The 27,612-nt window shown below is 37.9% G+C and overlaps 1 protein-coding gene across 4 annotated transcripts; it reads right to left on the bottom strand.

Moving 5' to 3' along the window:
- Positions 1 to 87: 87 nt before the first annotated feature.
- On the bottom strand, positions 88 to 25,497 carry UBQLN1 (ubiquilin 1). 4 transcript variants are annotated; one of them, XM_062513010.1, is made up of 11 exons: positions 25,323 to 25,497; positions 13,816 to 13,967; positions 10,096 to 10,211; positions 8,449 to 8,711; positions 7,588 to 7,746; positions 6,741 to 6,984; positions 6,105 to 6,247; positions 5,094 to 5,177; positions 2,611 to 2,726; positions 2,135 to 2,303; positions 88 to 1,371 (listed from the first exon to the last, which is right to left on the bottom strand). In XM_062513010.1, the coding sequence occupies exons 1-11, from the start codon at positions 25,476 to 25,478 to the stop codon at positions 1,279 to 1,281; spliced, it is 1,695 nt and encodes a 564-aa protein (XP_062368994.1). In that variant the 5' UTR covers positions 25,479 to 25,497; the 3' UTR covers positions 88 to 1,278. The 4 variants fall into 4 exon arrangements, with proteins under 4 accessions (XP_062368994.1, XP_062368992.1, XP_062368993.1 ...); XM_062513008.1 differs by having other exon boundaries at positions 88 to 1,352; XM_062513009.1 differs by having other exon boundaries at positions 88 to 1,349.
- Positions 25,498 to 27,612: the final 2,115 nt, after the last annotated feature.

Here is a 27,612-nt window from a genome sequence, read left to right as displayed (position 1 = left end):
AGCTCACTCAAATGCTCTCAAGATGTACTGTCATCTTGATTTTTACGCAATGATCAACTGCAAACACACTGAAACAAGATGCTTAAAGATTTTTTAAATTCATTTATTACCTGTGCACAAGAGAAGTAACTACCAATAGAAACTCAAAAGCTATACAGTAATTTTTTACTTGGTGGTTAAAAGTAATTAAGAGTATCACATGACCATGAAGAGAAGTAATTTCCCCAATTACAAATCAGAATACATGTAAAAATCTCAGTGGAACAAGCCAAATAGCCATAGAAGCAATTCCAGAGCACAAGGCCATGGATCTTTAATTTGGACAATGATAAAAGTAATTTACAGTTCATCTGTGAATATTGAGAAAATGTTATAATGCAAGTTTCTGTACAGTTAAATGTAAAGAGACAACCAGAACAGTAATTCTAGTATATTTAACTGAAGTTGCTTAAGCATTTCTTCTCAGATAGTTGCCAAAGATCCTGGGCAATTCTACACCAAATTCAAGTCCTACAACTTTTTTTATCCTATTTTTGTTTTGGTTTTTTTTTTTTTTTTTTTTGGTGGGGTTTTGTTGCTGGGTTTGTGTTTTTTGTTTGTTTTTCTTTACTTACAATTTCACTCTATTGTATTGTGTAAATCTCTAAAAATGAGCTGTCTCTGTTGTATATACTGTGTTCATACTTTATACAAATCAAAGCAAAAGATGGTAGATTACTCAGGTGGTATAAATCTTCCAGCATTTTGCTAGTCAAGAAGAGAAAAACCATGCCAAAATCACAATAAGCAGTATTGGTACCCACAGCTTCAATTAATTTGTTTCCTTTTCAATGTGTAATCTACATAAATTACTATTGAAGGATACTGTTTAAGTAGTAAATATATTGGCCATTTGTAGGTCAGACGAAACTTGTTCATCCAACTGTGAAAGCTGATATTGTTTCGAAAAAATCACAAATAATGCTGAACAAAATAACTGATGCACTCAAAAGTGAAAATGCATTCATTCCCACTGTCTGAAGAAAACTACTGCGCTCCACCTTCAAATGCATCAGCCTGATTTTAGTTATAACAAATGCATCAGACTGATTTTAGTTACGACAATCCCAAGAGTCAGAAGGAAATAAAGCAATTTGAAAGATTAAAGAGCTGTTATCAAAAATAAATTACATTTTTTCAAGTTAAAAGAAACACTGCTATGAAGGCTGAGAGGCAAGCAGCCTTTCAATTGCTGCATTGATGTCTCCTCCTGTTGCTATTAGTGCTTGTAAATTTGCTTCACGGTTCAGAAAGCCCATTGCACTCAGCTGCTCCAGTTGTTGCTGAAATCGAACTTCTGGATTTTGTAACTGCTAAGAACAAAATTTCAAACTATAAAAGCATAATATATATTTAGCAAAATACAGAATTTAAACATAGGTGGTTTCCACACCACTCTGTCTTTTCAAATTTTTGACTACATCTTTTTCAAGTTCCAAAAAATATATTCAGACAAATTCAAATAGCAATTGAAGAAATTTTTTTAACAGGTCAGCACTGTTGAATTATCTACACTTATATAACATTCCTGAACTCCACGAAAAACTGATAGAGGAGGATTCAAATTAAATTGGGTACATGCATGTCCCATGAACAGTTTCTCAAAGATATGCATAGAGGTGTTTTTTTAAAACAAAACAGAGTTGAACCTAGCAATGTGGAACAGCAAAGATTATGTTGTTGTCAGCAATCTTGAATATCACAGGCTTTATTTTTCCTCAACATAAAGATCACCTCTTTTGTAACACTCACAAATACTTGTTAACTAAAATTACCAAAAATTCTGATTGTTAGAAAGCTTGAGTCTAAGGCAAACTGTTAACCGTACTTTATAGGAAGATCCTTTTTACACAAATGCTTGGCAAAATTCTGCATTGTCTCAATGTTATGACCTTCAGAGGCATGCTTTTAATCAGGACAGGGGATGTTTTTTCAGTATTTACTTGCACAGCTGCAATAGCACTTCTAAGCCTCCTCTACTGACCTTTGACCAGAAGCATCTAGTGGGCTCTCCCCTCAACTATCTGTCTTCTTTCCAGTGTTTTACAGTTAAGAATAAAAGTAAAAATACCTAGAAAATAATGATGTACTTTACCTGAGCATTTGCACCAGCAAGTGCCTGCAACATCTGGTGGACAAACTGCTGGTGACCAGGTTCAGCAGCTCCTGAAGCTGGACTCGTATTTTCAGTGGAAACAGAACTAGGTACAGTGGATGCTGTAGGTGCTCCGCTGCTTCCCACTCCACCCAAACCAGGATTAAATCTGTAAAAATTACAGAAAAATACATACACCACTTGAATAATAAACATTAGTCTGTCTCTCCTCATTAATTAGTGGGTACAAATTCTGTCAAAGAGATGATAACAATTTGAGTAAAATACTGAGACAAAGACCAGAGTTATCACTGTTTAGAATTGCACAGCAGACAGATGTGACAGATTCTAAAACAAGTTTAGTTAAACTAAAAAAGGCAAGAGCACGAACCTTTAATAAAGACTATATAAATCTCTAAATCTAAAAAGAATGAACAACACAAGGGATTGTCCAAATGTTTAAGATGAATTCTTACCCTGGTATAAGCCCCGGTGCCTCTGTTGCTAATGTCTGCAAGCCCTGCTGAATCTGTAGAAGAGCCTGCATGGCTCTGGGGTTTGACATAGCTGATAAAGTGTCAGGATTCTGCATCTAAGAGGAGAGAAACTTTTCATTATATGTAGATGTTCCAAGGTAATTTCTATTGCTAGATATCTTACAGAATCTAACACAATTTCAGAACTTGGCTTTTGATTTTGTAGTTGAATATTACATTAAATCCTTCAGTTATTTTTTTCTTCTGTGAGAAAACTTCCATAGAAGGTGATCAATGAACTTTCTAACAAGAATTATACAAGGATAAGTATTTTTCATTACACATCTCAATTTTCAAGGCCACAAGACTGTGTTAGTACGTTATTCTGGAATTAGTCTCCTATACCATAAAACCAGTTAAGCAACAATGCTGAACATGATGAAACCTGACCAGTAAATACCTAAGTACTAAACTCCTTTCCCCTATCTAATTTCAGATCACAGGAATTTGATTGTGACTATTTGTACATATCTTATTATCTGTAGTGCTCTTACACCTGAAATGTAAAACACACTACAAAATATATCAGTAAGCAAATGTATAATATTCAAGGGTTCTCAGTTTACTATGACTTCAATTACAATTTCACTTTGACATAATCAAATAATTTAGAAGGTAAATCCTTTTCATTTCTGAAATGAAACATCCAAAAACCTTATTATGTTAGACATAAACTCAAAACTAGCATTTTATGTTCACCTTTGCATAGAGGTGCAACAGGTAAGTGAAAAGTAGTATCTCAGATACGAGTAACACAGTTTTGGTAATCAGACCAAAGAGCAGATAGGTTTACTAATCTCAGCAGTTTTCCCCTGGCAACTGTACCAGATTACTTTTGCTGAAAAACTATATTTGATTAATGCAGAAATCACAGATTAAGATGAAACTTCCTCTGGTGCAGAGTCGAACTGCAGAATAGGACACAAAGAACTCTTCATCTGAATGTCTAAAGAGACTTTAGAAGAGCAATTAATATTCTCCATTCATCTCTTGGACTTTTGTCTTCATGATAGCTAAAAATCAACTAATAACTAAATGTACAGTAGATGGAAAAGATTACTCAAATTGAAGGAGGTAAACATTTCGGGGTCTCCAAAAAAAAGCTGCTGGAACTACTTTATGAAAATATTTAAATCATAACTTACTGTCTGATATTTGAAGCTGTCTTACATAAATGGTGGCCCAACAATCCTTAGAGCACTTAGCTGACCTGGATCTCATCTCAATTAATGTTATTAATTCCAGTAGCAGCCATTCTTCCCTAGTTCTGCTGGGCAATTGCCCTTAATTGCAAAAGATGCCTTCCATTATGCAGATTCCATGGTTTCTGTCTCCCAGTCCCATAATATAAACACAGGTAGATAAGCAAGAAAATATAAATTGAAATATTACCAACATTCTGAGAATATCCAGATATCTCTCCACTTCACACCTCACCTACTGATGCTGTTAATCATCTAACTTTAGACAGCGAATACAACAGAGAACTATTTCTGCAGATAAATTCCAAAGTGACAATAGAGGGAGATACACAAAGGAAACAGATATGATTCCTACTACTGTGCCTTCATTAATTACCAATTGCTCACACATTTCAAAATGTCAGTGTAGTACTAGCTCCTCAGATACTACTGAGTCATTACAATGCAGTGGCAATAGGAAACACTATATTCATGTGGTTCAAACAATATAAACAGTATCTTCTGAACACAGAACATGCTACTGCAATTCATATATGTGCTCATTATTTTACTCATAAAACCTCCTGTGTGTACTCAGATCTCGACAATTCATATTTACACTGATTTGCAAGGACTGCCTAATGACAGAACACATGCAGTGGATTAGGTTTTCAAATCCTACAAAAATTTTGTTCGCTTCTACTTAGAGAACACAGTAGCAACTAATACCAAGCAGATACCAGGGCTGCAAACACAATGTTGGTATTAGCAGAAAAGAATGATAGAGCAGTCTGTCCAGGAAAGACTTTGGAACCCACTTCTTTTACATTAGCTAATGGCTTCAGTCTTTCAAGACATGCTCTAGGACCACTTTTCAAATATTTAAGGCAGGTTTGAAGAGGCATGAGAAAAGCATGCTGAAAGTTTATCTAGTAGTGTGAAAAGTACTACTCTCTTTAATTTGTGAAACAAACAGGCATTTTCTGGCTGGTGTGCAGTAAGAGCATTTATTCCTTCTAAGCAAGAACAAATCTTAATGGTTGTGCTAGTCATAGACAACAGTCAGGTTTAACTTTTGAAAGAGATGGAGACACTAGCAAAAATACTATCAAGGGACTATCTAGCTAATGAGAATATATTACAGAACCTAGCTATAAACCAAATCAAAGACAGGTACCAGTTCACTAAAAATACTGCTCATCAAATTGAAGACCTTTATTAAGAGCTAGTATCTCATCTTACTTGCTGAAGGAAAGTTGGAAGTTGCTGTCTCATTTGCTCCTGAAGTTGAGGATTTCCAACAAATAAAGGATTATTCAACATCATCTATGGGACAAAAATATTTAATTTCAAAGATCAAGCAGTAAAAAACCACTAGAGGTTTTAAAACAACTACTGATAATACAGTAATAGTCTATGAAAATTACTTCACACAATAATAATAATCTACTTCTTTGGCCAAAACTTTCTAGGGGTGTTTGTCTTTTTTGTTTGTTTTGCTTTTGCTTTGTTGGGTTTTTCATCTTGTAAGTGAATGGACTTCCAGATACAGTGAGGAAGATTACATGAGGCAGTAATGCCAAGTATTACAAGAAAATCCTTTTCTGTTCAGCCTCCTCTACAAATCTAAGAAATAGATTTACTGTAAATATCACCTGAAGTCAAGGATATTTCCAAGTAAGTATTTAAAACAGAAGAGATAATATTTTTTTCAATTTCAGTTCAGAATTTGACTTTCAATATTACCACTTTATAAATAAAAATTGAAAGCAGATTTACAACATCATTCATAAAACAACACCTCCATTTTTACAGTGAGCACAGGTCACAAATGAGAAATTAAAGCCAGAATTATATCTAGATATGGCACCAAGTCCCCTCCCTTCACTTCTCCCACACTAGTGGAGCTTTTTATTTACTGTTAGCTCTACCTTGATTTATAACCAGAGAACTTGTTTTGTCTGTTTCTAATGCTGGATCACAAGTTCAGGGCTGTACAAAACATACACAACCCCACAAGTTATTTTAGAAGCATGTCAGGTATGATATCCAAATACAAATTGAAGAAACTCACTGCAACAAATTGTTGAAAGTAAGCAGGTAATTTCAGTGAGTTAGGAATTAACATTAAAAACTTGCCCATTTGCCACTGGCAATTGTTGAGCTTTTGGGTTTTTTTTTTTTTTTTTGTTTTTTTTGTTTTTTTTTTACTTTTAATACACACAATATATTACTATACCAAATGCAATTTACCTGTACTGCAAGGTCAGGATTCTGGCTTAATGATTGCATCATGCTTCTCATGTAGGGTGCAGACAACATATTCTGCATAAGTTGTGGGTTTTCTGTTATCTGCTGTAATAAGCTCTGCATTCCTGGTGTGTTGAACATACCAGCTTAAAGAAAAGTTAAAGGGCACTTTAGTAAGAATCCTGACTACCATCAAAGTAGACTATCTAAAGCCAGAATATAACCACTTGGTTTTAATGAGTTTAAGACCCTGAAATTTACCTCAGTGTGGTTCTGCTTATACAGACACATCTACCCTAGAAGTTAAGACAGACATTGTACCCAACACACACTCCTTCAACTATCCACATTATTAGCTGTTTTGCCATTTGCCTTAGAACAGAAAAAAAATACCACAATTCATCTACAGATTTGTTACCTTTGTTATTTTAAGGTAGAATATAAGTATTATTATCACTCAGATTATTTTTCTTTTTTTATTTTTCCTAATTTTCTTCAGAGGATTTTGATAACAGTAAAATGTTCTACAAAAGTAAATAGCAATAAAAACTGAATCAAAAACTCTCTTCCCAATGAAAGAATAATTTCAGCAAGTTTTCAAGTATGTGCAAATACAAACAATTGCAGTAACAAACACACCTCCAAGCCCAGGTCCCAAATTTGGTCCAGTTGAGCTCTGTCCTGTAGTGCCAGAGGTGCTATTTTCAGCATTAGTGCTGCCACTGCTCTCACCACTAGTGCCAGTATTTGCTGTGGAAGTCTGTGAGCTGGGCTGAGAAGCCCACGGATTTGGTAGAGGATCTCTATTTTCCGTACGAGATGGTTGATTATCCCCTCCTGCTGATGCATTGCTTACTAAAGAAGCAAACGGATTACCTCCAAACTACAAAGGAAAGCAAACACTTATCTACGAATTTCTAAATCATACATGAAAATCAACATTCATGGCTTTTAATCAGTTATGCTCACCATTCTACAGTCATTAAATGTAAATACTGTGAAAAGATATTAACACAGAGATACTAGGACCCTCCCAAAAACTTCTATCACATTTGTTTTTGAAAGTGGTGTTGCTACTGCACTGTATTTTGATCACAGTAAAACTGTGTATTGCATACTGATTTCTGACTTTAAAGTCTTTTGTTCTTCTCAGTTGAAAGTTACTAAACACACCCTTAAAAGGATTTTATTGGACCTCCAAATCTTAAGGCAATGAATTAAAGGAATTAAAAATTAAGTAACAAACAAGTCTATTAACTTCAAAATAGCTTCTCAATCACACAAAGTGATAGCTGTATTTCTCCAGGCTCAGAAGAACATAGGCTTTTTAAAGCTCTTTCTTCTCAAGGGTAAAAGGCTACATAGCAATTCAAGTTTCAAGAACTGTTTTGTCAAGTAAACATCTGGAAATTTAAATTACTTAAATTATTTTATCTAAAAAAAGCCCAAGTATTTCCTCTCTGTGTAATTTGTAATCTTTTCTCACCTGTTCCTGCGCTGCATTCAGTATTGGCTCCTGAATGTCTGTGTACATACGCCGCAAGGCATTGTATCCCCCTGGTATACTTTCAAGGTTGCTCAAGGCTCGGTCCTGGTTTCGCATCATTTCCTGCATCATTGCAGGGTTTCTAGCAAGTTCTAGTGTCTAGAGAAGTGGAACGTTTAATCTGTATTAATAAGAAATCCATTCTAAAGTGAAAATGTTAGCATTTGGCAATATCTCTGTTATCTCTGTATAAACCAGTTAAAAATTATGATTAAAACTGAATCAATCTGTCAGCTCAGTGTGAGTCAACACAATTCGGTATTTAGCCAGCATTCTACCAAAATTCTTACTATTTCTAACATCACTACAACAGGCAGCCCATAGTATGAAATTTAAAATAAATACATGCAATTTCATAAGCATCTACTGGTCTCTTCAGGTTTTGATACATTTTGCCACTCAACATACCTTGCTTGTCTTCAATTAAAAAACCATTTAGAAGTACTCACCATGAGATACCATGAAAATATGCAGCATTTTGGAGAATTACTACTTATGGTAAAAATTCTGGCTAGACAACAGGTTTCAAGGGCAGAAAACTACATTTAGTTCTAGCCTCAGAAGACATGACTACAATATTCAATGCCTTTCAAAAACTATGCTGCAGATTTTCTGAAGTATCAGTCTATTTTGGACAGTAACAATGAGAACTGTAGATAGTGGTTGTCTATGGTAACCTTTTAAGGATTTTGAATACTTCAAGAATGTTTACACACTCCACTCAGCACATCCAATTCCTGTTCTGTTGTTTACAGCAACAGCAGATTCACAAGTCATGAACTAATAGATCTTTCTACATACCTGTCTCATTATATCTGGATTATTCAGCATGTGACTGATTTCTGGATTTCTCTGTATCAGTTGCTGCATTTGAGGGTTAGCCATAATTAACTGCCTCATCAGATCAGGATTTGAAAGCATGCTCTGAACAAATGGATTCTCCATTATCTGAACCATCATTTCCGGGTTGGACATAAGTTGTCGTTGCATCTGACTTTGCAACTCCGAGAAGTTTGAAGTATTTAAGCCCAGGCTACTAAGGCCTGCCAAACCACCAAGGCCACCTTTAAGAGGATGAAAAAAATGTTACTAACTATGCTTCCAATCACATCCAGATTCTTTCTAAATACAAAATACTTGAACATATCGCATACTTCAAAATAATGAAAATGAATGGAAAGTCCCATCTTTTGCAAGGCTGTTCAGGAGTTACTCATTAAGAGTTCACTTTCTTAAATAACAAGACACATAACTAAAAATTCAACAAACTTTATTCTTAAATAAGATTTGTTATAATTCTAACAAATTTTCGTCTCATTTTCCAAAGCCAAGATAAAATTAATGTTTGAGTTTGCGGGCATTGTGTCTATGTCCCACCCCCTCCAGCAACACTTAATCACATTTGTAACAATCATTTATCTGTCTCCTCTTGGTTAGACTATAACCATGAGAGAACTCCCAATAGAAGTAATTAAAAGTTATTCTACTTAAAATTATTCTAATTAAAAGCAGATCCTATGTTCCTTCTGGTAGTAGTGCACTGAGAGCTAATTGTGTTTTGAATTTTTGTGCTTTGCTGAATCCAAATAAAAAAATTCAGAATGTACTAGAAAGCGAAAACCATTTAAACATAGGAAATCATCTGCTTACTATAATAGGCTTTTCCGATTCTACCTCTTCCCACTCCCAAATGCAAAAAAAAAAAAAAATTTAAGCAAAACCCCACCACAAGTACGGAAATAGGTTATAATTTTTAAGTCAATAGGCTGCAGCTTCCTCATGCACAGAAATGAAGACTAATAATACTATCAGACTTGAAAACTGAGAAATACTTATTTGTAAGATTAGCAGCAATTTTGTTGCTTTTATTGCTGATCTTGGCTTCATGTTACAGGTCTGAACTTCTACGATTCATCTGTATTCAGGTAACAGGAACTCAGATGCATTTTTAAGAAGTACAAGGACACTGGAAGGAATTTCATTACCGATAGTGCCAAAATAAAACATCAGTAGCACCTTGCCACTGAATGTGAAACAAATCTGAAGTCTGTGGTATAACATTGGCACAGTTTATCCAAGAAGGTGACAGATGCCCCACCTCTGGAAACATTCAAGGTCAGGTTGGATGGTGCTCTGAGCAACTTACCAGGTTTTAGATGTCCCAGCTAATTGCACATAGGCTGGACTAGGTCACCTTTAAAGCTATCCCTTCCAACCCAAACCATTTTGTGATTCTACATAAAACTAATGAAACAACTCTGCTCTGGTAACTGACTGATCAGAGACCTTCTACAGATAATGCAATACATATATGTAATCAGTTTTTTGGCTGATGCATTTGTTTGGAATTTGCTTTTCAGATTCTGTCCACATTGTAATAAAGCTTTGGGGACAATGACCTGAATCCAAGAGAAGATACCCACCATGTTACCTAACAAATATTCTTACCCAAGCCAAAGGGGTTACTATTTGTTGATGTTGTCGTTGAGGTGCTACTGCTTGATGTTGTTGTGGTAGCAGTACTCCCAGTGGTATTTGCCTGTTGAGTTGGGTGGTCTTGTGATCTAAAAAAGCAATTTTAAAACTTTATAGAGTGCAACACGTTACTTTAAGAGTCTCATTAAATGTAGCTATAGTATTATACTTAAGAATCTTAAATTACATTTTGATTCTTGGTCAAAATCCAGTTACCCCCAGGAGGCTTCCTGTAATAAATCTTTCTCAGATACCCATCATGTCACCAGCTTTTATTAACAGCAGTTTCAAATAGTGAAAAAACAGATAGGTATCACTACAGTCATCACTACTTTCTCATATGCCTGGAAATTCTCTGTCCTCATCGTGCTTTAAGGATCCATGTCTTATTTCACTACACTCACATACCATTGATAACACACCCACACCTTGAAGAAATAAAGCCTGACAAATTTAACTTGGAATTTATTTCATGCCACATCTCTAATAGCATGTTTTATTGAATGTGAAATTCAGTTAATGTCACATTTTATTAGAAGACAAATCTCAGACTCTCAATAACCTTTCAGATGTCAAAAACAGGCTGATAACAAAATCACATGGAGCTAAAGCCAGCATAATTTAGCACAGGCACTAAAGGCTGCCCAGGCTGCCTTCACCACACCCTTCTACTGCAGGCAGAAAGACAGATGTTACCATGTAGTAAAAGAGACCAAGGAACTCATCTTGAATAAAGCTAACCTGGCCTCTCTGTTCTGGAGAAAAGAGACTACTCTGAAATCCAAATCAATTCTCCACTGTGGTTTAACAATCAATAAATGCTTGTATTTGCAGTACTACAGAATAAAATACCTTAAAAACTATGAATTTAAACTTAACAAAAAGATTAGAGAACTTGTCAGTACACCAGACTCCATACTTCAGTTTACCTTGTGAACTTTCTCCTACAATGCAACTCTGCACTTGCTCCACTTAAGGAAACATCAGAAAAAAAACCCCAACCATACAAAAAAGTCAGAAAGATATCTTAAATGCAGAGATTCTACTGAGGTTTCTAAGAGTTTGTTAACTTCATTATCAGCAACTGCAAACTTTGAACACAAGATGACTCTAAATAGCCAAGCAGCTGTAACTTGAATGAGAAAGATTATAGATTATATACTGATTGTGATTCTCCTGCTAGAGGTACTGGGTTTCCTTTCATCTAGAAAACATAGCTTTCCTCCACAAGCAAAAGAAAAATAACAAACATAAAATTCTATTTGTATTTTCAACTGAAAAACTATTTTGACAAGCAATTATACTGCTTCATGCAATAGACATGAACAACTCTCAAAAGCATGACAGGAAAGGAGATGACAAAAACTTGCAGTTCAATAGTGCTCCCATGCAAATAGGGAGCAAATCTGATGATAATGGTGCATTGAGTGTCAAGCCTTTTGGTCTCCAGTCTTTTCAGCAATATTCCTGTCAAGTGCATATGGTCTTTTATACCCACTGACATTACGTTTCCCCCTGGAACTTGTGAATAAATTGTGTTCTAGGTCCTGTTGCCCTAGAACTCTATTCAGAAATTCAATGTATCTTTACTGCCCATTGTTTATCACCTACTGCTACTGTGTCATTGTAGAAAACAGGTTACAAGATTTCACTGAAAGTCTGTAGCATTCTGGAAAAAGTAGCACACTAAAAAAAGTAATCTTTTTAACAAGGATTGGCTGGGATATATAAAGATTGCTATTTTGAAATTACACACCTAACATAGAAAAGATCATCTTCAGATCCAGTTCTGGAAAAGAACTTTCACTTATTCAGATACGTAGCAGCAACAGTAACAGCAACAGTCAACAGAAAAGTAAATGGCAGAGGGTAAAGCAGCTGGAAACAATTCTTGATACTCATGGCCAAAATTCAGCATATTCCATGTCACACTAGCAGGGTTTAAATCTCATCCTCCGAGACAAGCATAAAATATAGACATTTTAGCAAGAATACTACTGAGATATTTCAAGACAATGCTATATCTTCTCGGATGTGATTTTCATTCCCTCCAGCAGTTTTTAGCATGTTTTTAGTTTATTCAAGCAAAGCTAGTGGGTGAAAACTTTAATGCATCATTTGAAGAGAGCACAGGTACATGCAAAGGATCATACTTCGTTTTCCCAGACATGAATAAAACATTCTGCAGATAGTAGAAATACACCCTTCTAAAATGATTCTAAAAAGGGAAACACTAGTGAAGACATAGAGTTCAATGCTGATAAGACAGATGCAGGAACACTGAAAATTCCCAAAAAGCCACACATTTGACATTTGTGTTCCTGGGGGTTCCTCTACTCAGAAGCAAAGTGCAAGAAGGTCCAAGAGGCTGACAGTGGTATTTTGGTATGCATAGCTATTACCAGGTCTGAACTATAAGCCTTCTGAAGACTGTGCAAGTCAAAAGTATCCTGCTAATACTTACTTGTGATGCCTCTCTGCCACACTCAAGATTGCAGGCAAAAAAAGCAAAAAATGAAAAAAAAAAAAATAAAAAAGCAACAGCAAAATACTCATTCAGATGCATAAGGACCAGAACTGCAGTATTACCTAATACTGTATTCAAGATTGGTATGGCTTGTATCAGCTTCCATTTCAGGTGGAAGAAGCACAGGGCAGAAAAGGGAGACCTCTGACAACACAAACATGTATTTTGACTCCAGGACAGAGAAAATAATTCTTCCAGCACATGAATATAGAACCGAAGGTATCAATTTCAAAAGGTACCTACATTTAATGTTAATGCTATGAATTTCAACAAGAATTTGTATTAAATGCTAATGTTACTAGCCAGCCTTTGTGTCTTGGTAAAGCCTAGAAAGGGAAAGCCTATTTCTGTTCTCTCCTACACTCCATGCTCTTTCCTTCAACATATGACATTTTCACATCAGAGGGGATCCTCACCATGAACAGAAAAGACCTAAGTAGAACAAGAGCAAAACCACTTTCGCGCTAAATGAACGAACATGTTATTGACTGATATCAAACTGATTTTGAGGGATCTATCACTCTACTTGTTGGAAGGATTTCTGGGCATTTCACAGGAAGTGCACACACCATAGCTAACTGATACAACTTCTTAAGCATCATTCTAATGCTTCTTTACCAAAGAAAAAAAACCAACAAACAAAAAAAAAACCAAAGTAACAAAAAAACCAAAAACAAAAATAACAACAAAAAAAAATTAAAATCGAAATGCTATTTAGATAGATAAATTCATTACACTAAAGCAGTTCTCAAAAATTTTCTTCCTTTGTTTTACTAAAACAGAGAGTCTTTATTGATTGTCTTGGTTTAAAAAAAGGAAAAAATTCACTGAAGAGAAAAAAAAAAGAAAAGATTCACTGGAAGTTTTTATGTGTGAAAAGAAAATCTGCGTAACACATATTAACGGACAGTAAGAGATGATATCTAGCAACTATAAAGCCAAAACAGGCAGAACTAACAAAAAAAAAGTATGTAACAAACAAAAACCACAATCAAAATAATCATTGTAATTTCATAATTTCACTGTTGTCCTGAAGCAGCTGTAACTAGGGAGCTGATTAAGGTGATTTAGTCAAATCTAGTTTTGCCCAACAGAAAACTATTAATAATTTAGACTACTTTTACTTCTCTAGAGGTAAACAGAAGACCACTTGTTATTAAGGTTACCTGTTTTGTGTTTTGATAACCAGGTGAACAGTGAGTCCATCATGAATTCCGTGCTGGGTCAAAGTATCTTGATCTTTTAAAATTTTTCCAGCAAATATCAACACAAGCTGATCAGTGTGGGACTTGAAACGCTTAGAGATTTCTTCCTTGAACTAAACAAAGAAAACCAAACAAAAAAACCAAAAAAACATTTATGCAATTAAATACTGAACTGCAATTTTGAAAAATATTTTAAGAACAATCTGTTTTTACATTTGCTATATTATCTCACTTGCACTGCATATTGTGTATTTCACAAACTACTTTTGTTTATTGAACTTCTTTTTGTCCACAGGAAGATGGGAAATTCAGAAAAGAAAATCTGAAGAATTTCACACCTAGATCATTATTTACATGAGTCATGACAACAAAAATCTGAATTATCCTGAAGACTACTGTGACTTCCATCAGGCATGCATCCATGATATAAATACATACTAGTATATACAGTACTTAAACACACCCATATGTATGCACATAGTAAAATGCGCACATAATTACATACTAGCAAGTACACACATACAAGTGCGCACACCACTGAAGCCATCTATTGCTGAAGGACTGATGATACAATGTCACAAACAGGATAAATCTGTCTAGACTTTTACTGGAAATGAGTATAGTCACTCCCTAGATATATTTTTGCTGCCTTCCTTCCATGTGTCGAAAGTAACATTCCTTTCCACACAGACAAAATTTGTACCCTAGGTGGCTCTGCTTTTCTCATTTAATGCATGACACAGCTACATGTAATGCAGTTGCAGCCCAGAGCACAGTGAATAAACACATTTCTCATTTCATCAGGAAATCATTACAGACAAGACCTCTTAAAAAAGAGGCTGCTTGTTAAGTGTTAACTGTCAAAAACACCTTAAATAACAGATGAGCTTCACACACTTTTTTGGGGTGGTTTTTTTTGTGGTTTTTTTTTTCTGAGACAGAAGAGAATCATCTACACATGTGGAAAATAGAAACCTAAAAACACTGTTAAAAAGGAATGTAAAGATCATCTAAGTTCCAACTCCTCTTTCATTAGACCAGGTTACTCAAAGCCCAGTCTGGTCTTGAATGCTTCCTGTGATGGGGCATCCACAGCTTCTCTGGGTAAACCTGTACCAGTGTCATCACAGTAACAAATTTCTTTCTAATATGAAAGAGTGTAAAGTCATTACCCTCATATCATCACTCCACAGCCTGGTAAAAAAACCCTCATCATCTTTCATGTATGCCTCCTTTGGCCACTGAAAGGCTGCTCTAAGGTCTCCCTGGAGCCTTCTCTTCTCCAGGATGAACAAAAGTGTCTCAGCCAGTCTTCAAAGGACATGTGCTCCAGCCCTCTGATCATCTTGGTGGCCTCCTCCCAGCTTACTCCAACACGTCCATGTCCTCTTGCACTGGGGTCCTCAGAGCTGCATGCAGCACTCCAGATGAAGTCTCACCAGAACAGAGCAGAGGGGCAGAATCCCCCTTGTCATCGTGCTGGCCATGCTTCTTTTGGATGCAGCCCAGAATACAATCAACTTTCTGGGCTGTGAGAACATTGCTGGGTCACGTCCAACCTCTCATCCACCAGCACCCCCAAGTCCTTCTCCTCAGAGCTGCTCTCAATCCACCTTGCCCATATTTGTATTTCGGATTGCTCCAAACCAAGTTTAGGACCTTGCACTTGGCCTTGTTGAACTTCATGAGGTTCACATGAGCCCTTCTCTCAAGCTTGTCGAGGATGGCATCCCTTTCCCCCAGCACCTCATTCACACCACACTGACTGGCATAGGTTGTTGGGATGTACTCAATCCCACTATGTTACTGACAAATTTGTTAAACAGTGCTTGTCCATGTATTGATCCCCAAGGACAATGAGCCATTCACGAGAACCCTTAACATTTGTTATTCACTTGAGTAGTCCATTTGTCAAAACCTTGTCTCTCCAGTTTACAGACAAGTCACATGGCACAGTGTTAAACACTCTACATATTTGGAGGTAGATGATATCATTCACTTTCCCCTGATCCACCACCACCACTGCAACTCCATCACTGGCAACCATCAAATTTGTCCTCAGTGAAGCTGTATTGACTGTCACCAGTCTTCTCCTTACCTTCCTTAGCATAATTTCCAGGAAATTCTGTTCCATGATCCTGTCAGGCACTGAGGTAAGACTGACCAGCCTGCAGCTCCCCTGAATTTCCCTTCCCAAAATAAATGTTCTGTTTTACCTTTTCTGTGGAAAACTCCCATGGGGAACTGCTATAACTTCTCAAACACAATGGCTAGTGGCTTAGCTATATCCTTACCCACCTCCCTCGAGGCCCATGGATGTATCTCATCAGATCCCATGGGTCTTGAACCCAATCTTCTACATAAGATGGCTCTTCATTATCCCAATCCCTGCTTTCACTGATTTGAGCAGCGTGGCTGGAGCAATTGCCAGTAACAGGCTGGAGATCAGACAGCGGGTGCTGAGCCACTGTCCTGTATATCATTTGTTTCTCTTGCATTTTTACTCCTCTCTCCCTCTCAATCATTACTATCATCATTATTATTATCATTATTACTATTACTGTTACTGTTGTTGCTTTAAACATTAAACTGTTCTTATATAAATTCAAGAGTTTTCCTTTTTTTCTTCTAATTCTCTCTCCCATTTCACTAGGCAGGAGAGAAATGAGGAAGCACTTGCATGGTAATTGTTGGCTGGCTTTAAACCATGACAGGTTATGATGACGGAAATTAATGCATATTCAGGCAATTCTAAAAAAAATCACTTTGCTGTTGTTTTGGCGTTAGGTTTGCACCACATAACCAAATAACAGCATCAGTAAATTACAGTTAAGATACTTTGTCCACTGGGAATACCAAAAGTAGAAGGAGTTCAGTGTCACTGGCTGGAAATGCTGAGCATTTCTGCCCAATTCTCCTACTGTGGTGACTCATCCTTTTAATTATCATGTAACAATCCAACCAACAATATCAGCTCATTTGCTTTATTGCTCTAAAATACAAGGTTCTTTTCATTGTAATAATACTACACCTTGTGGTATTACAAAGGTGTTCAGTCATATCTGGGCATAAGAAAGGACTCAAAGTTGTGAAAATAATGTTTCAACATACTTGACACCTAGTGTATTCATGGAAATTAGTTCATTGTACTCCTCTAGTAACTGAATACATTAAAAATAATGTAAAATCATGTCAAATTTTATATGATTATAAGAAAAATATGTGGAGAGAAACATTGGACTAATGTCTAGACAGAGACCTTGCTTTCTGAGGGAGAAAAATAAAAAGCATTCTTAGCTAGAGCGACTTGATTCAATGTTACATTTTTCTCAAAGCATGGCAACTTGTAGATTGGACATGAATTAGAACAAATCCAAGGCTTGTTTTGTTGAAGCACTTTCCCCAAATTTCCATTTTACTTCAAGTTAACTTGTTTACATAAACTTTTTTTTTGCTTTGGGATACAGGAACAGTATAGTTGTTCATATTGAGAATGCTCATTGGTTTTCTAGCAGCACAGCAGCAATTCTTGTTTGTACTCTCAATTCCACGCCAAATACCCTTATCTCCATAGCAACTTTAAAATAATCATTATTAACAAACTCACCCTTTTTTTGTTCCATGTTAAGACACACAAAAAAACCCCAATTCTCTCTTTAGCAAGCTACCACTTCTATTACACTTGCTCAACTTGATTGCCTCTGAAGGTTTTTGCAAGGTATGGATAAAGGACATCATAAAATGTTGATGTCTAGTACTGAACAAATGCATACTGTTACTCAAGCCCGTCAAAGAAAACACTTTGTCACCTAACAAAGCAAACATCTGAATACACATGAAGTAGAACACCTGACTAAACCAGATACTGTTTTCCACTGTCACTTTTGCAGAGCAGATCCATAATTTAAACAATAACCTATGACACCTATCTGACAACTTGGCCTTGGAAGAACCTGGTAAAGAGTTATTCCAGGTAAAGTAAAAGCATTTACATTCAATTTCTCCTTTGACTATATATACCATACATAATAATTCAAAAGCTTCGGTTGACTCATTTTATTACATCAAAACTAACAATGGCAATAATCTTACTATCCAGTCACAAGACAAAATGTTGTGAAACAGTAATAAAAAGAAGAAAACAAATAAATTAAAAAATACTTTCCCAAATTTTACCAACCTCAGCTTAGTAAGTAATATTTCAAAATTAAATTACAGTAACAACCTGGAAGAGGTCTTGGGCAATTAGGATCCAAGTCCCATTGAAAGTAACAGAAAACAGGCCCATAAAAAATTCAACTATTTTAAAAACATTAAGCTACAATTTTATCTAGACAACCATAAAATAAAGTAAGGTTGCTGACTCTTCCCCAAATGAAACTCAGTTTTGAACACAACAGAGGATGACACGGATGCAAATGTTTGTACACAGAAGGCTGAACTGCAGTTTTCATTCCCAGCAGTCCCTCAAACAGTTCTACTACAAAGAAAGATTTTGAAACAGCATTACCTTGTTTGGCACTGCTGTTTCAAAACACGCCCATAATATTTAAACTGTCTTTCCTAACAACATACACAGTTAAACATATTGACTGAATTCCAGTCTGACTTACACCCACACTGAGCAGACTCAGAAGCAAACTTTGATGAGCTCCAGCTTTCTTTTATACAACAGAATTAATGGTTACAGGTCATCTTGACCCAAGAAGTAAGGAACCAAATATACTCATGGCTACAGCTGATAGCTGTGGTTTCCTTTTGTGATAAATCATGACCTGCTCATCTTATGACTGACTTAAAGTGTGTCAGTAAAAACAGGGTTTCATTGCACAACTCTAGAACACTATACAGGAAGGAAGACAAGAATTTGTCATTCCAAGCAGGAATATAAACATTTTTGGCCCACAACAGATAAAGCATGGCTAGAAAAAAACACACAAAATAAGGCTCCTATATTAGAGTACTCTGTCTTTCAAGTCTCAATGAACTTACTATCTTATGGTGGCTTTGCCAATGAACCATGTTAGTTTCGCAAAAAAAAAATATTTCCTCAGATGTCTGCAATGAAATCAAACACTCAAAGAAACACATTTTAAAACACAAAGTCAGATTCTTGATGTGCTTAAAAGGCTAGCAACCCATAAAGCGTAAATTTCAGCAGCACGTAGTAGTGTGAAGGACTCACAACTCAAGTGCTAGCCATTTCTATTCCTTCCAGGGGTTCTTCACAAAGCCACTGCACTTCTCCAAGCCTTTGCAGAAGCAATGCTTCTTCATAAAAGCGCTTGGCAACCTACCCTCTCCCAGTTCGTTATGTACCTGATCACTGGCAAAGCAACACAAACCAAAAACTCCATTTAGAATGAGCACTATCCTGGCTCAGGCCAGGCTCAGGCCAGGACAGGGTTAATTTTTACAGTAGCCAGGAGGGGGCATGGCCAGGATCCGAGTTTATTCTGTACCACCTCCAGTCATTGACAGCAGCTGGGGAAATGGAATCTCTTCCAGGGAGAAGGGGTTCCCTCTGGTCAAGAAAACGTGGTGGAAGGAGATGTCCTATATTGTCTGTTACCAAGGGAGTTTTTTCCGTGTGAATCATTGATTTTCTTGCACCCTCTGCCATTAGTATTCTTGCTGTTAATATTTGTTTTCTTATCTCACTGCTGTTTACAGTAAAATGTTCTTATCTCGACCTGTGATCTTGACCTTTTGTGCTTCCAACGCTCTTCTCCAGGTTTACTGACAACTTAAGAAGAGTGAAAAGAGAAAAAAGCTCTGTAAGTTACAGGACAGTAAGATTCAGCTCAACCCACTGAGGTTTTTGTGCTGTGTACAAAGGGAAAATTCTTCAACATTTTCATCTTGAAAAATCTCAGTTGTATTATACAACTCTTAACTAATTGATACAACATTCAACGTTATTTAACAGACAAATAAAGCACTGGCTCAGGGGGGAGAGGGAGGGGAAAACGTGGCAGAGAGAAAAAGTGGCAGTGTGGTTTGGAAAGTCTCAGTGGGGCCACTGAGTTAGGGAGTAACTTTCCTAAAAAACAACAGCACTGTTCAGCCGAAGAGCCAAAATCAGTGTGTTACCAAGACTATTCTTGCACTTAATACAAAACACAGCACCATATCGGCTACTAAGAGGAAAATTAACACTATCACAGTCAAAACCAGAACACCATGCCACCATGTATTACAAAATCCAAAGAGTTTACCCCAACTTCACTCCCAGACAATGACCTTTTTTTTACAGAGACAAAGTTTATAGCCAATAGATTGAAATACTGATTGGTTTTAAAACTCTTTATATGACACCTTTACCACAGCTAATTATTCATTAAAGTTTTATAAGCTGTTGGCAAATTTTGATCTGTACACAGGGCCATTTTCTAAAACTGCATGACACCCCAGACTGAGGGTGAGGGATTTTAGCAAAACAAACTCACAGAACAAATGCAGCCCTATTTGACATAGATAATACTTTAAAAAATATTTCAAAAAATAAAAATCAATGTCTTACATTTATGTAAAAAAGGATCTACACAAAAGACACTTCACATACAACTTTAATAGATTTTCTTATTTTACTCTGTCTGCCTGTTGTTTATCAGAAAATACTTTTTCACTTTTTGAGTACTACGGTCAGATAACTGATACCTTTGAGTTACATCTAACTAAGCCAATAGTCAGGAAAGTCAATACAGTTTTACTTCTGAAGGTTCTTCTATCACATAACCACCTACCTCTGCTCTAAAACTATTTTGATACCACAAAATGAGGCGGGAAAAAAAACAAGGTTAAGAAATATGCATAATCAGAGTATATAATGAGGCAGACTCCATAAAGAATCATACAGATATGTCACAATGCACTGAGACACCAGACAATAGAAAACCTAACACTACATGCTTCGTGTATTCAAGTGTCTTGAGACACCTGAAAAACAACAGAAACCAGAATCACAATGCTGGAAACAAAGAACAGACTGGACTTCATTATATAGTTTCAACCTATTTTGTTTGTACCATTCAGTAATCCCCAGATTACAGAAAAAAGAGTGAAACAGAACTGGATCACGTTAAAATAATGGATCTTATAAAGTAAAGTTTCTTAAAAAGTAAAACATTACATAAAATATTAAAAGCATACACAAGCCAGGAAAGATGCTCCACTACCAAATTACTCAAAGCTTGAACAATTTAACATTTATGCCTGTCTGATCTTTATAAAGCAGAAGACTACCAATTTGGGATTGAGAGAACCAGGCACAAAAATGAAACCCTGGATTTATAGATTTAAAGTTGCGACCATAAATTGTACTGAAAATTTAATAAAAAAATTAGAAGCTTTCCACTCATCAAAAATCAGTCTCAACATAATGGATACATTTACACTTAAAAATAAGTAGCTCAGGGGTTTTATCTGTAATTTAGTCTAGCGCATAAAGCACATTTGTATTCACCTACTTTAAAAAACACTTTGGAAGGTGTTAAATATTCTGTTAATGAAAACTGTATTCCACACTGAAGAGATATTCTATTTAAAGGTCGAAGCTAAATAAAAATGGGGGAAAAAAACCTTAAAACTGCAAAGGGATCTAATCTGTTTTGTGTGGAACTAAACTCAATGCCACTAACTCTTCCTGATAGACATTGCTCTAAAATTTTCATATAATCAAAGGACTGACAATCATTTTCTGCAAGAACTCCCAAGTTTCTGAAATTAGCAGATTTACTGTATCCAACTGCTTGTTGGTGCAGCAGTTAGTAACACACAGCTAGGCATGTTACTCTGTTTCAGAGTTGTAATGGTCAGAGAATGGACAACTCAGTATCTTTCAGTGTGCTACACACATAGACAATAAATCTGGATTAGTAGTAATCAATTCATGAATACTTCAAATACTTCAAAAAACACAGGGCATTAAAATAGCAACAAGACGTAACAGTAAGCTTCAACTCTTCTAAAACTTCTTCATTCTAAATGATGAAGGTAAAAAACCTGTTATTCCATGTAAATGGTTCCAGCACCTCAACACTCAAACAACTCAAGTCATTCACTAAAACATGAAGGTATAAGTCACTCCTAAAATGAGCACACTCTTTCTTTGTATAGAGGCTTTACTGAACACATTAAGACAACTCTGCTAAGCAAGAAATTGCAAAGACTGCATTGCCATGAACTTCAGAAAATAAACCAAAGGAAAAAAACACAGGACAAGAGACAAACAGTTTTAGTGAGCCAGAGTATCACCGCTGCCAGCTACAGTCAACAAGTTCATAGTTATTCATCTTTTACCCACCATGTAGTCATTAAGTCTCTGCTCTGAGCAAGAGCAGTATCATACCCAGTCAAGAATACAAATATTTGGTCTGAGCCAAGTTGTGCTCAGCACAATCAAACAGTTTTCAGAAAATAAAAGACAGACAGCAGCTGCAATCAACTGACCTCTCAGAGTGGCTTTGTATTTAGTTTATTTTCCATACTAGCCTGCATACTCGGTATTCTAGCCGCACAATACAGGATCACAGTAACAAATCTACTCTGCTTAAGTCTTCCAATACAGGAAAAAATCTTGACAGAAAAGTTGCAGACCTGGTTTACAATAATGGAGCAACATAAAATATAATTTTTTTAGCCCTGATGACACAAAACATTTTCCTATAAAATCTAGGTTCATGTTCTAGCAGCATTTTGAAATGGCTGCGATGAAATAAACAACTCAAATCTTTAAGTTCTAATGTCAGCCAGACAAATATACTGAGGGAGTTCCTTTTGCTGGGTTGTTGTGGTTTTTTTTTGGAGTTTTTTTTCAGTCTATGAGTTACTAGACTACCTATCTCAATTACACAAACCACTTGCTGATCCCAGATGCATTTGAACAGATGTACAACCTGCCTGGTATTTGAGATTAACCTATCTTCAAGACTGGCTCTAGAAACATTACATCTACTGTTGATGACTTTTATCAACATCTCATTTTTGCAGTTTTAGACAAAATGCCAGTATTAGTCACACTACGGGGACAGTGCATTTTTTAGTGCTATTACACTGCCTGGGACTTCAACTCAGTGGTCAACCCAGCAGGGCAATCTTACTTCACAGGAATTAAATTATAACTGCAGTTCTGATGTTTTAACAACAGCTGCAAGAGAGACAATACTCAGAGTTTAAGGTATCTGCAGACAACAAATATATCTGAAGTCATGTCCTCTGTTAATTCCCTAAACTTGGATGACTGTTCTGAGTAAAAATTCATGCTCTTTATAGGTTGTACAACTATTTCAGTTTATGACAACTGTTTATTTGAAAGCTTGGCAGCTCCACCAACACTCTGAAACAAACCTATTGAAGTCAAATATATTACAAAATTCATAGCTAAAGTAAATCTGTTTATCATTTCGAAAGGACCCAAACTGGCTGACTGCTTTTCAGGACAAATACAATCCTCAGGTTAGATTCAGTTTATGAATCTCTCTTCGAAACATCCCAACAAAACAAAAGCCCCAAAACTGCAAAGAATATTACAAAAACTGCATTGATGTTGCTCACAAATCTATGGCGAAGAGAGAAGTGAAAAGCACCCCTTTCAGACTGAGACTGCTGGGAAAACAGTGGACAACATCAAAAAGCAAACAGTCATTTTACTTTTGAGAGAAATGCCTACATCAAGCTTGCAGAGAGTAGCTCACAGCACACAACGATGCAGCATCAAAGGACTAGAGAAGACAAGAGAGCAGCTTCAATGCATTGGCAGCTGGAGAAAACCTCAATGAAACTCAGGTCTGGGATACTTCTAGCCTGAATGCTGATGTGGAAAAAAAACCAAAAAACAAAAAACAAACAAACACAACAACAAAAAAGCTAAATCTAGATGTAAGGACAAAAAATTAAAGAAAAATTAGCATTTTCTCTATTCACAGCAACTAGGTGAAACAGAAGTCTGACAGTCAAGCTGAAGTGCTAGCACCATATTTGAAATTTCAGAGCCTTCGCTTCATCTTTTGTTTCTGCTTCTATTAACCAGACAGTCTCCTTCAGCTCACACTTAAGGAATTATGTCAAGTTCTGTATCTAGACATTAGTGATGCTTTCAGACATGTAATTTTTTTTATGAGATCTGCAATACTACTGACACCAAAAAAAAATTGTGGAATAAAATGAAGTTGCCACATTTAGAGCCATTTCAAGGAGAAAACTGGGAAATCCTATGGAAAATGAGAGAAATTCTGAATCTAGTGATGTCTACATCCTTCACAAGCAAGAGACTCTGGGTTTTTTACATTTTGATAGCATCTTTTCTATGATTTGTTGCTTTCTAATTTAAATAAATGAAGTTAATATGAAGCCAATACTTGCACAGCAAATCTTTTACAAAACCAGAAGACTGGCAGGAAACAGTGTCAATGAATCAGCAGGTGTCACTAGCTCAAGACAGAGGCAGTTGGGGCACAGACTTTCACAGGAAGGCACAAAATCCCTATTAATTTGGTTATCTGACAGTAGTGCCATGCTAAGTACCATATCCATAACTAGCACATTAAAGTACAGGAGAGTGCAGATTTTACAAACACACTACAAGGCTATGTCTTCCTGAAGTTGAAGGCCTACTTGCTGTTTTTAAAGATAGTGTTAGATCAAAATAACCATTGGAAATACAGAGATACAAGTGACTGTATATGTTTTCTACAGTCATGTTAGCCAGTCAGTGAGACAACTACCACCAAAACCAATCAGCTCGACAGGACAACTCACAGCTTGTAAACAAGAAAAGCAAAGGCTTTGAGGTGGTCCAGTTGTAGCCTTCCAATACCAGAAGGGAACTTACAGGAAAGATGAGGCAGAACTGTTTGCAAGACATATGCTGATAGGACAAGGTGTAATAGTTTCAAACTGAAAGAGAGTAGGTTTAGATTAGCAATTACAAAAAAAATCTTTATTGTGGGAGTGGTGATGCACTGGAACACGCTCCCTAGAGAAGCTGCGCATGGCCCATCCCTGGAAATGTTCAAGGCCAGATTGGATGGGGTCTAGCTGAAGGTGTCCCTGCCTACGACAGGGGAGGTGGAACTGGAAGATCTTAAATGTCTCCTTCCAACCCAAACCATTCTATGACTCAATGATTTCACGAATGAGTTACATCCACCTTCCAAGCCGGCTCTCTGCAGTGCAACAGAGAGAGAAGTCGGTGAGGACGGTACGAGGCGGCACGTTTGTTTCTCCACTACCCCCGCTAGCCTGAGATAGCTAGAAGCTCCTGGCCCGGATCGGTGCTGCTGCTCGCCCAACAGCGCCCGGCGCGACCCGCCCGAGCAAAAGCTGCTTTGTCACCGGGAAGGGCCCTCGCTCCGCGTTGCCGGAGGCGGGAGCCGCGGGCCGGCGCTTCCCTCCCGGGCGTCGCTCCGCTCGACCACGGCCCCAACGTGGCCCCGCCGGTCCCCTCAGCCTGCTCCACCACCCCTCACCTGCCGAATGCTGCTGGTCTCGGAAACGGCGAACTCCTCCTTCTCCTTGGGTGTCTTCACCGTGACTTTGATGATTCGCGGCTCGGAGGCACCGGCGGAGTCGTGGGTGGGGGAGCCAGGGGAGCCCCCCGTGGGCCCCTCCGCTCTGTCCGACATTGTCGTGTGCAGGCGGGGCGAGGCGGGGCGGGGTGGGGTGGGGTGGGGTGGGGCGGGGCAGGGCAGGGCAGGGCAGGGCAGGGCAGGGCAGGACAGGACAGGACAGGACAGGACAGGACAGGGGCCTGGCCGGCGAGCTCCCGGCGGCTCCAGCCGAGTGCTCACCCCGCGCCCGCGACACCGGAAACGTCCCGGCCCAGCCGCCGCGCGCCGTGATGACGCAGCGCAACGGGGAAGTTGCTAGAAAGGGGCACCGCCCGTGCGCGCGGCCGGCCGCCCGCGCGCGCCCCCGCGAGGCTGCGTGTGCCCGTGGGGACTCGCCCCGAGCCGCGTGACTCAGGGGGAGCCTCCCCGGTTTAGGCGGCTGAGTTCGGCTTTGGGCTGTGACATCCCTGCCCTCGGGCCATCTCCAGCCTCCAGGACGGCGCTTTGTGAGGACGACACGTCTGTGTCCAGTTCTCGGCTCCACAGTACGAAAGGAGAGAGACGAGACAGACAACCGAGAGGTCACAAAGATGATTTGGGGTCTGGAGCGTCTCTCGTATGAGGAGAGACTGCAGGAGCTGGGCCTGTTCAGTTTGGAGAAGAGAATACTGAGGGGGGATCTCATTAACACATAGAAATATCTCAAAGGTGGGTGCAAGGGGATGGTGCCAGACTCTTCAGTGGTGCCCAGAGACAGAATGAAGAATAATGGCCATAAACTAAAACACAGGAAGTTTCACCTCAGCGTGAGGAAGAACTTCTTTACACTGAGAGTGGCAGAGCACTGGAACAGGGTGCCCGGGAGGGCCATGCACTCTCCCTCTGTGGAGATGTTCAGAACCCATCTAGACACGTCCCTGTGTAACCTGCTCCAGGTGATTCTGCCTTGGCAGAGGGCTTGGACTGAATGGTGATGCTCAGAGGTATCTTCCAACCCTAACAATTCTGTTACTCTGTGATTTTAGTTTTTAGTAATTTTCCTCTGTGTGTTTGAACCACTTTGTCAGGATGGTTAGAAGTGGTACTTAATTTAGTGGTACACCATTAGTGATGCTAAGGTGGTATTCTAAGTATTAGACCAAGCCTTGTCAACAAACTTTATCGTGCTTTCACTGCGACAGGATCCAAGGGAATGGCCTGAAGTGATGTCAGGGAGGTTTAGGCTGAACATTAGGAAAAGGTTTTTTACCCAGAGGCTGGTCTAGCCCCAGAGCAGGCTCCACAGGGAAGTTGCTGTAGTACTTTCTGTGGTCACTCACATCTGCTTTTGCTGATGTCTTTGCTGGTGATTTTGCTGAGTGACATAAACCACCCAGTTAAAACAGCCCCTTACCTGCTGTGCCAGGACCTTCCACCCCCACAGGCAGCAAAATCCATGAGAAAGCTCAATATTTATTTTCAGATGCAAGGGATATGTGCTTTGGGTTTTGAGTAAATCCAAAAGGTCACCAGAAGTTTCCCAACTAAGATCTGGGAGTGCAGGTGCTGGCCATGCAAGTGTGCTTTTCTGGAGCTCCAGTCCATAAGATGTGAGGTGTTACAAAGAAAGACCTGTAGTGAGATGCAGGGGTTTGGTGTTGGAATATTCAAGAAAACTAACTTAATATAGTTTGTGAACCTACATCAATGAAATATATAATTCAGTACCTGTTGCTTTTAAGTTATTTGGTCCCAGCTTAAAGAGTAATAAATATTTGACATTTACTACTTCAAAGGTATTCGTAAGGTAGAGTTCCATAGCTGGAAATCACATCTTCTTCAAACTTGGACCAAAAAAACCTCAAACACAAATTAAATTTGCAATACCAAAGAAGGCATTCTCCCCAAATATTCTTGCCTTTCACGAAATTCAAGATGTCTGTCCCTGTTTTGGTGTAAAATATGTATGTGGCTTTGTATTGTAGAATCAAATGTCCTTTTTTGCTTAGATGAGAACGTATGTTTCCCACAGCACTACTAAAATACAGTGTGGTAGACTCCAAAAACTCTTAACATTTTTTACCAAAGGAATTGAAGACCTGCCAAGAGACATTAAAATGGGAATACCAAAGATTGGCTGAAGGGAATTCCAGGTTTTGCCTGTTCTAGAGCTTTTGTATTTTTCAGATAAGAATTATTCCAGGCATATTCAAGTGTTAAGCCTTTCTTT

This window comes from Cinclus cinclus, chromosome Z (assembly GCF_963662255.1).
Source record: "Cinclus cinclus chromosome Z, bCinCin1.1, whole genome shotgun sequence".
NCBI lineage: Eukaryota > Metazoa > Chordata > Aves > Passeriformes > Cinclidae > Cinclus > Cinclus cinclus.
This window is presented reverse-complemented; position numbering and strand designations above follow the sequence as displayed.

Coding starts and splice junctions, on each gene's coding strand:
- UBQLN1 (XM_062513008.1), bottom strand. CDS start 25,478: ATGTCGGACAGAGCGGAGGGGCCCACGGGGGGCTCCCCTGGCTCCCCC. Junction 8,712..10,095: donor TAGTAACCCCTTTGGCTTGG/GTAAGAATATTT, acceptor ATCCTCTTAAAG/GTGGCCTTGGTGGTTTGGCA. Junction 6,248..6,740: donor TTTGGGACCTGGGCTTGGAG/GTGTGTTTGTTA, acceptor CTTTTCTTTAAG/CTGGTATGTTCAACACACCA.